The sequence below is a fragment of the Bubalus kerabau genome, chromosome 4 (genome assembly GCF_029407905.1).
Source record: "Bubalus kerabau isolate K-KA32 ecotype Philippines breed swamp buffalo chromosome 4, PCC_UOA_SB_1v2, whole genome shotgun sequence".
Taxonomy (NCBI): domain Eukaryota; kingdom Metazoa; phylum Chordata; class Mammalia; order Artiodactyla; family Bovidae; genus Bubalus; species Bubalus kerabau.
Genome location: NC_073627.1, coordinates 180,609,345 through 180,625,547, shown reverse-complemented (window position 1 = coordinate 180,625,547; position 16,203 = coordinate 180,609,345). Strand labels below are relative to the sequence as shown.

Here is a 16,203-nt window from a genome sequence, read left to right as displayed (position 1 = left end):
TTTTGGAAGAAAAACTATCTTTTCCATGAGTAGTTTTAGTGGGAAGAAAATCAGAAACATGAAGAGGAGAGGGGCTGGAAGGTCCACAGGAACGTTGAATTGACAAATGAGATTGTTTGGGGCGCTTTGTCTTGATTCCATGAATTTTCTGTGGTCCTGGCAGCTTTTCCCTGAGAGAGAGCTAAGATAAGAAGTAGCCGGGTCCTTGGGATTCAAAGCTGAGGTTTACTGTTGAGCTCACACAGAGTTACTACCCACGAGACCGTGTAATAGTGGTTCAAGTCAAGGCATGTTTCTTATTTATTCATTTTCAGGGTTTGTCTATATTGATATTTGAAGGAGAGGAGTCCGTGGCAGGGCAAAAATCAGTTCTATAAGTAACGGTCACATTTCTGCTTGTGAATAAAATGAGTAGGAAAAGACAGGCTATTTGGAAGTTGTAAAATATCAGAAAATGGGTTTCCACCTTACACTCAATACTGCACCTCACAAATCGGTGAGGACTACAGGCACAGAACACGTGTGCATGTCAGCAATCTCTGTGTTGATCTGAATGCAGTGAAATGCTCTCCCGAGCACCTTTCCCCCCATCCTCAGCGTTGGAAGCCCGTGTGACATTCAGTGTTCTCTGTCAGCACCATCCAAACACGCATCACAAAGTCTACACACTCGTACCTGGTAAATAAACCCGTGTTAGACCAGCCACTGACTTCCCGTTCTAGCCATCTGTCCGTGGAATATACTGGGTCTAAAGACCCTGATGCTGGGAAAGATTGAGGGCAGGAGGAGAAGAGGATGACAGAGGATGAGATGGTTGGATGGCATCACCGACTCAATGGACAGGAGTTTGAGTAAACCCTGGAGTTGGTGATGGACAGGGAGGCCTGGCGTGCTGCAGTCCATGGGGTCGCAAAGAGTCGGACACGACTGAGTGACTGAACTGAACTGTTGGGACCTTCAAATGCTGGTTGAGAGGCTCCCCCCTCCACAATAATTGTTCTCCAGTCTTTCCTTCTACTGAGGAGGAAATAGAAACATCTCTTTGCTTCTTTCAATACCATACTGTTTGGTAATTTCCCTATCACAGTAGAAACATCTTACAGCAATTTCAAATCGCCAGTGAGGAAGCGCTACACGTTCAGTGTCTGTTCAGGTGTAAGAGACTCTGCGGTGTTCAGGCACAGGAAGATGCTCTAAGATTCAGACTTGTCACCCGATTCATGAATCACTGCTCTGTTGAGTCTGGCCCGGAGACTGCGGGCTTGGGGAGGGGGAGCTAGTGGATGGGAAGAGGGTTAGGCTTGCTTTGTTTTTAAATGTACTTATTTATTCATCTGTGTCAGGTCTGTGGGGCTTCTCAGGTGGCACTAGTGAGAAAGAACCTGCCTGCCAAAGCAGAAGATGTAAGAGATGTAGGTTCAATCCCTGGCTCAGGGAAACTCACTGGAGAGGAAATCACAACCCACTTCAGTGTTCCTGACTGGAGCATCCCATGGACAGAGGAGCCTGTGGGCTACAGTTCTGGAGTGTAGACCCGGACACGACTGCAGCAACTTCACACGTGCACGCACCGGGTCTTATGTGCGGCGCGAGGGGTCTCTACTCCGTCATGCAGCATATTTGCCGTGGGGCCGGGTTCTCTAGTTGCGGCGCCTGGGCTCTGGGGCACGAGAGCCTAGTGGTCGTAGTGTGCAGACTACTGCATGTGGGATCTTAGTATCTTGACCAGGGAGTGAACCCACAGTCCCTGAATTGGAAGGCGGATTCTTAACCACCAGACAACCAGGGAAGTACTTAGAACTGTATTTTTAGTGCAAAGTTTCTCTTCTTGCTTGCTGTATTTAAGAATGTGTAATTAAAACTAAAGAATCATATTTAAAAAGTAACAAAAAGCTGTCTTGATCGGTGAAGCTGGTGACTTCTTTTTCCTAATTCTAGTTTGGAAATTCTCCTTGCAAATGGTGAGCTTGAAAACTGCGACTGAGTTTATTTTCAGTCTTGGAGATGTGATGTGTAAAGTGGTAATGGACTCAGGGCTCCACTATTCAACTTAACGCACAAGCATCTATTGTTTATAATATGCTGAGTGAATTAAGTGGTACTGTATCAGATTTTGATTTGATTTGGTACTTTAGGGTGGTGGGTCTCAAACTTATTCTCAGGACCCCTTGATATGCTTCAATAATTGGGGTCTGCAAAGACCTGTGTTTACGTCTGTCAGTAGTTACTATATTGCAGTCCCACCAACAGTGTGTGAGGTTCTCTTTTCTCCAGAGCCTTACCAAAATTTGTTATTTATGTCTTTTTGATGTTAGCCATGCTGACAGCTGTAAGGTGACATTTCACTGTGACTTTGAGTTTCATTTCCCCGGTGACTAGCGATGCTGAGCATCTTTTCATGGGTCTGTCGGCAGTTGCTCCTGTTTTGACCATTGGTGTTCCTTCAGCTTGGTTCCTGTGTTCCTTTGACATGTCCCTTTGATGAGTTTTGTTAAGAACTCTTTGTTTCTATTGCTGCAGGTGTCTCCTTGCTCATCTTGTGTTGTCTGCCTTGGCATCCCGTTTATCTAAGGAGCCCTGGTTGTACGCCCTCACACTCGGTGGCACTCTCTGAGACTCCTGGCTGAAATCCGCTTGCCCTCTGTCCCGTTCTCTTCCTCCTGGGCTCTGCTCTAGGGAAGCCGGCGCTCTGTCCTTTCTCTCCTGGAGGAGTCTGACTGTCCTGAGATTCCAGCCTGGTTGTTGCCCTGTGATCCCACCTCTCCCATGAGTTCATGGTTGTAATTCTGTGGATGATCTGACTTTTTCTTGTTGTTAGGATGGGAGCGATTCTCTTTGCAGCTCTTTACATTCCAAGGGGAACCCGGGCCATTCTGATGTGGGGGATGTTTGAAAGGACAGGATGGTCATGGAAAGCAGTTACACTTGGGAATTAGTGTGAACTGGGTCCATAGGTCCTGGTCTCCAGTATGGAGTCCAACAGAGAAGGGCTGGACCCTGAAGCTGGACTATGGGAACTTATCTGGTCCAGGGTGACCTGTGGGCTTCCTTGATCTTGGTCTGGGCTCCCAGGCCAGGCCAGAGTAAGGCCGGCCCATGATGGACCATGGAGAGGTGGGCAGCCTTCCAGCACAGGCTGTGTGGTTTGGCATGTCACTGTTTTGCGTGTGTGACAACCTCTGGCGGGCTGACCTTTGTTGCAAACGTCAGTTCTCAGCATCCAGTTGTAGCTGAATGTTCCAGTCCCAAGGGCTCTTGCTTATGTTCAGAGAACAAAACTTCAGCTGCTAACACTGACGGTTTCTATTTCAGGAAAACAATTCACGAATGTCTTTTAAGAAAAAGTTTCCTTTAAGACACAACACAAAGAAAAAAGGTATGTCATGTAGATGTTGAAGAAATAGAAATGTGTATATTCTGTAATAATTCAGCCATGTGCGGGGATGCTGTAAGACCCTGTTATAAACAGCTAGTCAGATTTGTCTCCTGAAACATAGTTAAAATATGCATGAAACACTCAACAGAGCAAAGGTCTTATGTCCTGCCCCCATAAAGCCTCATAATAATAACACCACCAAATTAGAAATTCCTTTTATAATTTCTTCCATACCTATTCATTAATGATCATAAAGGTTTATATTTGTAGTTTTAAAAGCAGTTTACAATAGATTTTCCTGTCCACGCCTTCTAGTATAGCGTATCAACCATGAGGAGCAGGAAATGATGTATCACAGTATTAAATGATGCAGTGTGTTGCAGACTGTGAGGATGGATGTGTTCGTAACCACTTGTCTTTTATCATGTAAGTTGGGTATTTTATGGAAGAGGAAACTGAGGCATAGACAGGGAGCATGCTTCCTAGGGTTGCACAGTGACTTCCTAGGTTCCTGAACTTGTAACACTGTAGCCAGAACTCACTCCAGGGTGTGTCTTCCTTTTTTTTTGTTTTAAGTCATTATTGAATTTGTTGAAATATTGCTTCTGTTTTAGGGTTTTGGTTTTCTGGCCTCAAGGCATGCAGGATCTTAATTCCCTGACCAGGGATGAACCCACACCCCCAGCAACGCAGGTGAAGTTTTAACCACTCGACACCCGGGAAGTCCTCAGGGTGTGTCTGCTGAGGTCTGAAGCCTCACGTCTCGGGGTGGGGGTGGAGCCCTACAGTTCACCCCGGGGCTTGAACGCGGCTCAGATCGCCAGCAGCAGCTCTTTCAGTTGTATGCTCTTTCGGTTGGGTTCAGTCGCTCAGTCACGTTTGACTCTTTGCGACCCCATGGACCGCAGCATGCCAGGCCTCCCTGTCCATCACCAACTCCCAGACCTTGTTCAAACTCATGTCCATCGAGTCGGTGATGCCATCCAACCATCTCATCCTCTGTCATCCCCTTCTCCTCCTGCCCTCAATCTTTCCCAGCATCAGGGTCTTTTCCAATGAGTCAGTTCTTCTCATGAGGTGGCCAAACAAAGTATTGGAGTTTCAGCTTCAGCATCAGTCCTCCCAATGAATATTCAGGACTGATTTCCTTCAGGATGGACTAACTTTCCTTTAGGACTGTATGCGCTTCCAGTGTACTTTATTCCCCCTACAAAACACCTGCAGGCTCCTTTCTCTGAAGTGTGGTGATTACAATCCTGTGAGACAATCGTGTCCCGTAAAAGGAGCCAGTAGTCAGGATTATCCAGCTCTGTTGCTCCCCCGCCCTTCCCCTGGGCTCCATGTGTGGGGACCTGTGGTTGTTCCCCTTGAGGAAGGTGGAGGAGGCGTGTTTGCCACAGGAGAGGTTGAAGAGGTCCCCGGTAGCTCATAGGGAGGCAAGTCAGCCGCACTCCCGTCTGGTGGGCAGGGGATCACCTGTCATATCTCAACAGCCGACTTCCTTTAGTGTTTATACGTGGTTTACGTGGTAAAACCTGGTGCCTCTGATGGTAAAGGATCTGCCTGCCAGGCAGGAGACCTGGGCTTGATCCCTGAGTCAGCAGGATTCACTGGAGGAGGAAATGGCAACCCACTCCAGTATTCTTGCCTGGAGAATTCCATTGACAGAGGAGCCTGGTGGGCCACGGTCCATGAGGGTTGCAAAGAGTCAGACTCAACTGAACGATTAACACTAAACGTAGATTAAACCAACCCCGGGGGCAGCCCTTGAAGGGAAAAGAGAGCTGAAGAAACAGTTGGAAGATTTCCCGTGGAAAAGGTGAGCATGGAGTCTTGTCAGGCCCCAAGAGGCAGAGCCGCCAGGAGTCGGAGGGTCCCTAGCGAGGCTGGGTCAGGGGAGGGGCGGTGGTTTCAGGCTCCAAGACAGCAGAGTTTGTTGTGCGGCCTTCCACGCTATTTCTCACCTATAGCCTGGAGGCGCGGCAGGTCCAGGGAGGCCGGGCTCCTCAGCCTGACCCTGTGCTGCGATGTTTTGTTTCAATTTTAAAATTGCATTGTAATTGTCAGTATCTCCACAATCAAAATCTTTCAACCACGATTTCCACTGAATGTGGGGGAATGTCTGCCTTTCCATTTTCTACTCTTCTTGGTAACTTAAGAGAAAAGTCCTCATTCATAAATGCCAGTGAAGTGATCAGAGAAGATATTCTGTTTTCAAGAAGAGAGGTTTTTGTAAAGTGGACCCTAGGTCTTAAAAGGTGGGGGCAGTGTTTACCCTAGAGGGGAGCTGACAGCCACGTGGGCCCCAGGTCACCGCCTAGTGGCCAGAAAGAAACCTGCTGAGCATCACAAGCGTGTCCTTGCAGTTTAAGAGACGTCCCTTAGCTCAAATGGTAAAGGATCTGCCTGCAATGCAAGAGACCAGGGTTCGATCCCCAGGTCAGGAAGATTCTCTGGAGAAGGGAATGGAAACCTACTTCGGTAATCTTGCCTAGAGAATCCCATGGACAGAGAGCCTGGAGGGCTGCAGTTCTTGGGGTTGCAAAGAGTCAGCCACAGCTAAGTGACTCTCACACACCTGCAGTTTAGGGTGTGTCTAAGCCCCTGCTTCTCCTCCTTGCTATTCGATTTTCCACAGAAGAATGCTCACGAGGGGACAGTTCACCCCAGAGAGGCATCTCCATGGACAGAGTCCACCCCATCATCCCTTCCAGTCTTTCTGTGCCCTTTCCATGCAGTCAAGAACCTGTGTACTTGAAAAAAAAATCCCATTAAATGCTGTCGGCTTTTATGGAGCCTTAAGTATATAAAATGTGTATTGAACCATCTGCTGTAACAATAATTTAGAAACATGCATGGATCCCACAATTGCTGCACAGACATCTCCTACCGATTATTATTTTCATTTTAACCACCTTGCCAGGTGACGGTTGTCATTTTACAGAGGAGGAATCAGAGTGATTGCCTGTCTTGTCCTTGGTGGCAGAGGTGATAGTGGAAACAGCAGGGGTTCAAGCAGCTCCACCCGTTTCCCCCTCCCCTCTCTTGCCAGGGAGGTGCTGAGCTGGGTGCTGGGGAGGCAGTGAGCTGGGTGCTGGGGGCGGTGAGCTGGGTCGTGGCTGTGGCTCCGGAAGTAGGGCTTAGGGTGGGCTTGTCTGTAATGCCAGTCCTGAGCCCCCGATGAGGGGGCTGTGAGTGATGTCAGGACCACCCTTCCCCCCCACCCCCCAGTTTGCAAGTGCCTCTGGGCTCTACCTGGGAACTCCGAGGTTCAGGGACAGCCTCAGAGGCCTCTGGGAGGTGTTTCACCCATGCACAGAGCTGCAGGAGATCGCTGTGGCCCCACAGTAAGCTTGGTATAGGGGAAGGGAGTGAGCCTGTTTCGAGCCTCCCTTGGACAGCGCTGGCTGCCTTCCCTCCTGAGCGCTCGTGGCTGTTGGCGCCCATCCCTGCTGTCGGCTCCTGTCATCCGCGCTTCAGAAGCCTCGGAAGCTTGCCGGCTGCCACGCTGTTTCCAAAGCACACAGGCCTCACCTTTTGGGAGAGTTTGCCAGTTTCATTTTTCTAGGAGACTAAGGCAGTTTTAAGTCCCTGAAGTTTAATTCAAAGCAGTAATACTTTTTTTTTTCTCACTAAGAATAACTTTTGGCTGTGCTCCGCTGCAGTTAGTTTTGTTTGTTTTTGAGAACTGGGAAGTGGAGAAGGAATCCAAGAATCAGAAAAAAAATCAATTTTTTCCCATCTGTGATTTCCACCTGCGTTTCTCTGCTTTGGAGCTCGCAGTTCCTGGGGCAGGGTCCCAGGAGCAGCACCATGCTGCCCAGGCCCCAGGCGGCCTGGCTTCTGAATCCCTTGTTGCACAAGTGGGTCTCCTGGCTGTTTGGTTCCCTCGGATGCTGTGAGCTGGAGAACCACGAGCTGTAGCTGGGCAAGGCCAGATGCTCACTCTGCTTAAAGGCTTCATTAGAGGCCTTTTTTTGGGGGGTGGGGTGGGGGTGGAGGCTGTGGTTTTAGTCAATCTGGCACCTTAGAAATGGTTAAAGATGAATTTTTGACATTTTAAAAAAACAGATCGATTAGCTTGGTTCTGTGATGGCCTGTTATTGATTATCATTCAAAGAGCTGCTAACAGTTGGTGAGAGTTTGGGTCCAGGAGACCCAGGAGACAGGATCCTCTGGGTGGAGGGTGGGGACATAGACCCCCCATAGACCCCACTGCCAGGCCTTTTTAAAAAAGGCCTTATTGAATTTGTTACAGCGTGTTGTTGTTCAGTCGCTCCGTCGTGTCCGACTCTTTGCGATGCCAGGCTTGCTTCTGTTTTATGTTTTGATTTTTTGGCCACCAGGCACGTGCGATCTTAGCCCCCTGACTGGGGATCGAACCCACACTGCTTGCAGTCGAAGGGGAAGTCTTAACCCCTGGACCACCAGGGACATCCCGCCTGGCTGTGTGATTAACACAGCTTTAGCGTAAATCCCATGTTGCTGTGCTGTGATTTCCTGAGCGCTCTTTTGACACTCTGCTTTATTTGGTGGGAACATCCCGCTCAAACAAAATGAATCATCCAGGTTTATTCTTTAGTTCTCATGTCTTCTTGTCCCTGGGTAAAGATGGGACTCCCCTGCCATGTGCGGTCCTCATCGGAGCGACCTTGAGCAGAACGGGACTCTGGGTTTTGGGGCTCTCAGCCCTCAGGTCCTCCCACCCCAGAGTGACCGCTTCCGCCGCGCTTGCTACCGGGTGGCCGGTGGATAAGCCTCTGCTCTCGGGGGCTGTCATCAGTTCCTCACAGCGCACAGTGAGGTTGAAGCGCTGACCTGGCTTTCCTTGTGGGTGGAGCCACCTTTTCTTTGAAGACTCTGGCTATTAGTAAACAGGTCTGAGGGTCCAGTGAGCGAAGCAAAAGTCGCTCAGTTGTGTCCGACTCTTTGTGACCCCATGGACTTAGTCCATGGAATTCTCCAGGCCAGAATACTGGAGGGGGTAGTCTTTCCCTTCTCCAGGGGATCTTTCCAACCCAGGGGTTGAACCCAGGGATCGAATCCTGCATTGCAGGCGGATTTTTTTTACCAGCTAAGCCACAGGGAAGCCTGAGTTCTAAATTCCTTTGCTCTGTCTTTCTGCATAGGCTTGTGAGCGCACCCCTGCTTTGTAGGTAAGGAGGTTAGCCACACAGACGATTACTCCACTGAATACACACCTTGTTTTACCCAAGAACGAGGACAGCTGAAAACAAACCAATCACTTCCTGTTGGCTCGGTGGTCCGGGCCCCAACCTTGTGCTGTGAACGCCGCACATCCACCATCACTGCGCATTCTCACCAGTGCGCAGTCCAAAGTCACTAACCAGCTGGTGCTTCCTTCCATTCATCAAAGACCTTGGTTCGGTCCCTGGGTTGGGAAGATCCCCTGGTTACTTGACAGACCTGCTTAGTGATATTCTGTGATCCTTTACTTCGGTGTAAAGTGATGCTTCGGCTTGCTACATGGGACAGAGGACGGTAAGCACTGCCCCTGCATCCAGAGTCTGCTAACAGCCCTGGACCACGGGCTAAGCTGGTCCCGGAGGCAGGGTGTAGCTACTCCAGGGAGGGGAAGTGGGCAGTAGAGTCTCAAGATGTGAACAGCAAAGAGGCTGAGGTTGTTTTAGGGGCGAGGAGGGATAAAGGCCTGGGAACACGCCCACTTCTAGGCATGTGGCAGAGTGAGCAGCCCTCACTCAAGAAGAGGGCTGCTGGAGACCGAGTCCTTGGGAGGGTGTGACTTGGGTCGTCTCTCCTGCAGGGTGCTTTGCAGTATGTGCGCCTCTCAGCCAGCAGTCTACATCATGGAGTTTATCTTGAGGCCATAAAATCAGAGATAAGTGCTTATTTTGTATCTCCAGACGTCATCTAGGTTACAACTTAAAGCAACAAGCGGTGGGTCTATGACTTAAATTTACTTTCATTTTGGGGAGGCCTATTCTCTGTTTTCCAAGTTTTCTGTGATGACCAGCACATGTGAATGTAGAACACAGAATTATTTTAGGAATAAAGACCCTTACCAATTGTAGGAGAGCGCACCATGTTGATCTGTGATTCTTGGTCTCTGGTTGGGTCTTCAGGTCACTGTCAGAGAGTCTGTGAATTCAAACTACTTTCTGATTTGATTTGTAAAAGGGCTTGGTGCTTCCTGGGTGGCTCAATGGTAGACGCGGCTTTGATCCCTGGGTTGGGAAGATCCCCACTCCCACAGTCTTGTCTGGAAAATCCCATGGACAGAGGACCCTGATGGGCTACAGTCCATGGGGTTGCGAAAGAGTCATACACAACTTAACGACTAAAACAACAAGAAAACAGAAAGACTTGGTAAACGTCTTTGCTGATTTATTTAAAAACGTGCCTCGTCACAGAGAAATCAGATGCCTACACAATTGCTACCAAATGCAAAAATTAAATGCCATCTAACTTAGGTTTCTAACTTTCACAAAGTAATTACCCCTTAAACCAAAACATTGGATTCATTTTCACAAATTTGAGCCTGACATCTTAATTCATAACGAGCGGCTGCAGTAGACTCCGGCAGTCTCAAAAATGAGTGGAGATGAAGACAAGATTTTGAAGCAAGTATTGAACAGAGGGCGTAACAGAACGTTCGCGTCACACGACTGCAACACGGGCATCAGGGGGCTTCTTCGGACAAAGGCGGTGGCTTTTCTGATTTCCTCCCGCTGTTGTGCTTCGTGGTGGCCTCTGACCTCCCACGACCGTCCACGAAATCAGCCTTCTCTTGAAAATCTCAGTTCTTATTGCTTTTCCTCTCTGCTCCAACGTTCGGATTCTCTCAGCTGCTGTTGCTGACAGTTTAATCTCTCCAATCATCTCTCCTAACAGCTTCTCCGATTTCTTCCTTTGTGACCGGCAGCTCCCCCAGCTGCTCTCATATGTCTTTTTCCTCTCAACTTGCCAACATGTCAGGTCTGCAGAGCAGCCTCAGTCTAGTTCTTTTTGGCCCCTGAGTTCAATTTAACTGGAGTGCTTATTAGCAAAAATATTTCCGTGTTAATTATGTTAGCGGAAACTTGGCAGGCCGATGTGTTTAGGAGCACATATCTGTAATAGCATGACCGTTTCCATGCCATGTTGATGGGTTGGCAGAGATGCTCATGAACTTTAAAATGCCTGAAATCAAAGCAGAATTGTCAGATGAGAGGCTCAGCGGGTGGATTGGCAGAAGTTTTATTGCATTTATTTACGTTGTGCTTGTGTGTACCAGCACTTTGTAACTCGCAAGTGTTGATGTAAATCTCGTATTTCTAGTTTTAGCATTTTTCATTGGACACTGAATATTATAATTTTCCTCCCCTTTACTGTTGAGGTTTTTGATGAGCAGCTGCCGTGGAAACGGAGCGAGGTTTTCTGGTTGTTGGTGGGGTACATCCGACATGCGCACTTTGTGGTTTGCTGGTCTGGCTGGAGAGCCCCTGGCCCCCTGGGATACCTTGTGTGGAGAGAAGGAAATACCAGCACGTACCCTCCACTGCAGGATGGAGGAGCTAAATAAAAGCAACCTTAACTAAATCTGATCTTTTTCTTAGAGGAAGAGAAGCAAGAAGATCAAAATTCCGTTGCCCCATAGTCTCAGAGCCCACGGCTGGCATGACATTGGTCTGACCTCCTGTGTCATGATGCAGGGTCCTGCTCTCACTGAAAAGGCCCTGAATGCCTCTGCTCGCCTCTGCGTGCTGGCATGCCCCTCGTGCTTTTAGCCTAGGTCTCACACCACCATCTCATAGGATGGAAACCTCTAAGTCGGTGTATTAATATCTGGGTTTTCCTTTCTTTCTTTTTTCAGCATCTCTCAAGAACCTCAGCAAGAATAAGAAAGTGGTTCCGTTTCCTGGTAAGAGAACGGTTATCCTGATGTTTTATGGGGCACCTGTGAGACGGGTCCTTGGCAGTTACCCCCGAAAATGCGTGCACAGCGCCCCTGCTGGGCCACCCCGGAACTTCCATTTGGGGGCAGCGCCTGGCTTGGAACAAAAGCTGACCCTCCTGGGACTGTGCTCTGACCTCTGCAAACCCTCTTTTATATGGCACCATATTTAGGTGGATTGACAAAGGAGGATTTTCACTCAGCAACATAGTCACACTGTCTGTCCGTCAGCCAGCGATTCAGTCCAGGCAGACTTTGCATTGTTGAACTATGCAGTTATTTTAAGATTTCACTGTATTTATAGCATTTTATAAGAAAAAAGGAAAGAAGAGGGGAAAAAAAAGCTTATACTTGGGGTAAGAAGGTGCAGTTTTCAGACAGGAGACTTCGGACAAATATGGAAATTCTTGGGGGCCCTAAAGTGACACGTTTTTAGCCACATTTAGGGGCCTATTGGATTATGGGTTCAATTCTGAAGGGAACCAATACAGAACAAGTGTGCAAGGTCAGAGGCTCCTCAGCGATGATTGCATCTAAGCGGTGACGTGAACGCAGGGGCTTTGAAATGTGTTTTATCACAAATCAATGCAGCACATACATTGCTGTACATGAATGTCTCATGCAGTTTTGTGTTAAAGAGCGTGGTGTTTAAAGAGATGTGTTTTGTGTTTTGTGTTAAAGAGATGTGTTGTTCACATCTCACCTCCATTTTTAATTTTGCACGTTCTAAGTTTATCTGTCTTTAGGGATGCTTTATGTGTGGGGCTGGGCACTGCTGGTCCATTTATTATTTATTCCCTTTTTTTTCATTTATCAAGCATTTTCCAGGTACCTTCCATGTGCCCGGCTGAGCTGAGCACTTGGGGGAAAAAGGTGCCTAGGACACAACCCCTGCCCTCAGGCAGCTGCCCCGTGGGGCCTGGACCCAGCCGAGGTCAGCCCGCCCGCAGGTGCAGGAGGGAGCCTGGAGGGGGCGCTAGGCCGGCTGTGAGTGGAGCGCAGGTGCCCCTTCCTGGGGTTTGCCAAGCACGGTTTCAGCTCCTCCTGCCTCTCACTGCCTCGGCCTTTCATTTTCATATAATCGATTATTACCTCGTGAAGGTTTTTGGTCTTTCTTCTGTAATAATCCCCTCCTTCGTTTTTTCTCTTTAAACTCGTGGTAATAGTAAGTGTCATGTGTCCAGTTTGCCTTCCACATCCGTGGATTCAACCAACTGTGGATCAAAAACATTAGGAAAAAAATTCCAGAAAGTTCCCCAGAGCAAAACTTTGCCAGTGCCGGTGACCGGCATGTAATGTCTAACTGTACTGCGTAACGGCTGCAACATAGCATCTGCACCGTATTAAGCGTCCCGAGAATCGAGACGTGATGTAAAGAACACAGGAGAGCGTGCCTAGGTTGTGTGCAGACACCGTGTCCCGTCACGTGAGGGACCAGACATCCGTGGGGTCCTCAGAACCGCACACACGGAGAGATCAGTGTCCACAGTTCACCATGGCCTTTGACCCCTTATCACCATGATCTGACATTTCTGAAGACCCACGTTCACCTGTTTTTTTTTTCAAGAAAGAAATAACTGAGACCCAGGAGGAGAAGGCAGTCTGTCCAAGATTATTCTGAAAGTAGGTAGACGAACCAGGACTCATGAGTCACTTAAACCATCCTTCATAAAGGAGACAGAACAGTGGGGAGCTGCCCACCCCGAGCTCGGCACCAGGTGCTGAGAGAGTACAGGTGAACTCAGAGCCGCTCTGCCGCTCTCTGGAAGCTCATTGCTCCCGGGTTGGGACGCAGATGGATGCAGACACAGATAGAGGCTTGTGCTGGAGACCCTGGAAATGTCCCGGGGAGAGAGTGGCTGACGTCCGGGGCCAGAGAGAGGATGCGGCGGGAGGTGTTATAAAGGAGGGGGTCGTGCAGGTGGACAGCGAAGGGTCAGGGGGGTCTGCTGGGAGGGGTGGGCAGTGCTGAGAAGGGGGTCAGGGCAAGGGGGCCTTGTGTGCAGGCGTGTGGCGGGGTGGTGGGAGCGGGCGGTGCAGCTGGAGTAGAAGGATGTCAGGGGGCCGTGTGAGGGGAGACACGGGGACACAGGTGCCCTAACCCAGGTCTGCTGTGTCCCCGAGAGCAGGCGGGGCCAGGTGCCGGTAAAGGTATCAGCCCCGAGGCTCAGGGACGCGACCCACCAGTGTTGGCTTCTTGGCTGCCCAAAGCTTGCTGCAGGGTGGAGGCTCTCGAGGGCGTTTCCCCTCCCAGCGCTGACTCAGGGATCTGGGGGCTTCGTGATGCTGCTGCCTTCCAGAGGAGAGGCGAGGCAGGAGGTTACACGAGACCCTCGCCAGCTCAGCCGGGAGCAGGGCTTCACATTCACAGCCTGTGGCCAGACGAGGCCCTAGCCCCCCATCCCAGGTGCGAGCTGGCTGGGAACCATCCGTGGCAGCTGGACGCTAGGGCTGGAGCACAGCTGGGTCCACTGGTCACTGCTGCCATGCCCAGGTGTCACTCTAGGGCCTGGTCTTTGTCCTGTAGATGATGTTAAAGCCGGGAGATGATGTGATCAGGTTCGTGTTTTAAAATCATCACTCTGACAGCAGGAGGCAGGGATGGGAGAGGTAAGAGCGTTACTGTCTGCAACGTCTATTAGATGGCGTGGACTACAGCTGTACGGCCGCACAGGAGAGACAGACTTCATGACCACATGGACCAAACCTGGCCGAGGAAGGGATAAGAGAGATGAGGCTGATGCTGGAGCTGGGCTTTCTGGCTTGGGCTCTGGTGCAAACAAGAGCAGGAGCAGGTTTGGGGGGAAGGAAGGTATCAGGGTTTCAGGCTGTGAGGCGCCTGGCTCCTCCTGGGTTCTGCGAAGCTCCAGCTGAAGGTGTCTTTCCTCAGGCTGTTTCCAGTGGTGGTGTTTTCAGGTTTTAGGAACATCCTCTGCTTTCTGACGACAGAGGGCTTTTACTTCTGTAGGATTCGCTTGGCGTTGGCAAGTGCGGTTTGGCTGCTGGGAGGTTGATAAGCGCACAGGACTCTTCCTGCTCTGCTTGGGTGGTTCTTCATGTGTCGCTGCCTCTTCTGGAGAACAGTGGCTCTGGAGTCTCCTGCACTGATGCTTTCCTTTTAATTTTCATGAACGTGCCTTCCCTCTCTCTGTGACTTAGAAAAAGCAAGTCTTCCAGTGGTTTGTCAACTTTTAAACAATGAATGGATGACATTGCTAAATGAGAGGAAAAGCGATAAAACACGTAAAAGCACTTTGTCAGTGTAATGTCATATGTGAAAACTACTTTCTAATATCATCACTGTCATTTTGAAATCAGTGATATAGTATCAGTGCTTGTTATTTTATGATTTAGATCACGTGGTTTAGATGGCTACTGTGTTTACTGGTGATTTTGTTTTATTTTGTTTACTGAAAACAAGAAAAGGAACCAAATGACATTCTAGAGGAAAAAAATACACCTGTACGACTAGACACCCCAGCTGAGAAAGAAGACCAGAGAGACCCACCAATGGGACAGCAGTCCCAAGGGTCATCACCAAGACAACCAGACGTGAAGCCGGAAAAGCAGGAATCAGTTCAACAGTTGTCCTTGGGGCAACCATCCCAGGAACAGCTGGCTCAGGGAGAAGATGAAGAGCAAGAAATACCATGAAAACAAAGTATCAGCCGTAGCTGTGAAGAACAAAGTCTGAAGCTAGGAAGGATCAAAAGGCAAATGAAAATCACATTAGGCATTTTTTTTTTCACATAATGCTGAAGAGGTATGGCAGTAGGGTATTACAGTTGTGAATTTCATATTTTGGTGCCCAGACATAAAGTTTTCAAACAATGATTAAGACTAAATGTATCTGGAATTCTTTCTTCTGCTCCCTGAGTGTGAAGCTGGGAGGGAGTGGTTGGTGAGATTGAATGGCCTAGATCATCCCTCTTTCTTAGAGCCTCACCCATATCTGGCATTCCAGACTGACTCAGCCATCCCCAAAATGATACAAATTTGCATAGTTATCCATAATTACTTATTTCTATCTAAAAGTGATTTCAGACATAATTATAATACATACTGGGGCTTCCCAGGTGGCGCTAGTGGTAAAGAATCAGCCTGCCAGTGTAAGAGATGCAAAAAAACCTGGATTCGATCCCTATGTTGGGAAGATCCCCTGGAGGAGGAAAATGGCAACCCACTCCAGTATTCTTGCCTGGACAGTTCCACAGACAAGAGGAGCCTGGCGGGCTACAGTCCACAGGGTCACAAAGAGTTGGACGCAGCTGAGCGATATATAAATCTACACACAAACATATCTGCATTATGTATACAGATACCTGCACATACATGTCAGAAATAGGCACTAGAGCCCCAGTGAATGGTGTGTTTTTGGTGGTGAGGAGAATGGACTTTCAAGTCAGACTACGCAAGTGTGACCTCTCCTCTCATTAAGTGTGTGAACTAGGTCTGTGTCTCATCCATTAATCGGGGCTAATAGCAATGCCTGACTCAGGTTGTTGGGGTGATTGAAAGTGATAATGCTTATTAAAAAGCCCCACGAACAGTAACGAACACATAGGAGGCACTAAAAGCGTTGGCTTACTGTTATTTCATTTGGGTTGTTGTCTTCTCTGTTAAACGAGAGAAGGCAAGTTGGAGTTTCTGCGAAGACTATTACCAGATTTGACTCTTCAGAGGGTTGCCTGAGCTGCTGGACTGCTAGAACAAAGCTGGCAACAAGGATTTCAGGATTGTCAGTTCAGTTCAGTCGCTCAGTCGTGTCTGACTCTTTGTGACCCCATGAATCACAGCACACCAGGCCTCCCTGTCCATCACCAACTCCCGGAGTTCACTCAGACTCACGTCCATCAAGTCAGTGATGCCATCCAGCCATCTCATCCTCTGTCGTCCCCTTCTCCTCCTGCCC

General features: G+C 49.0%; 1 protein-coding gene and 1 long non-coding RNA gene across 2 annotated transcripts in view; both read left to right on the top strand.

Moving 5' to 3' along the window:
- The window catches only part of DCDC2C (doublecortin domain containing 2C), a 61,004-nt gene extending 52,872 nt beyond the window's left edge, over window positions 1-8,132 (top strand). The window contains exons 11-13 of the mRNA XM_055579793.1: window positions 6,429-6,509; window positions 6,608-6,723; window positions 7,988-8,132. Of these exons, the coding sequence (XP_055435768.1) occupies window positions 6,429-6,509; window positions 6,608-6,723; window positions 7,988-8,132 (342 nt within the window). The remainder of the gene's footprint in view (window positions 1-6,428; window positions 6,510-6,607; window positions 6,724-7,987) is intronic.
- Window positions 8,133-9,080: 948 nt separating this feature from the next.
- LOC129650742 (uncharacterized) lies at window positions 9,081-15,122 on the top strand. The gene is made up of 3 exons (XR_008713977.1): window positions 9,081-9,295; window positions 11,211-11,258; window positions 14,713-15,122. It is a non-coding gene; the product is annotated as an uncharacterized LOC129650742 (long non-coding RNA).
- The last annotated feature ends 1,081 nt before the right edge of the window (window positions 15,123-16,203 follow it).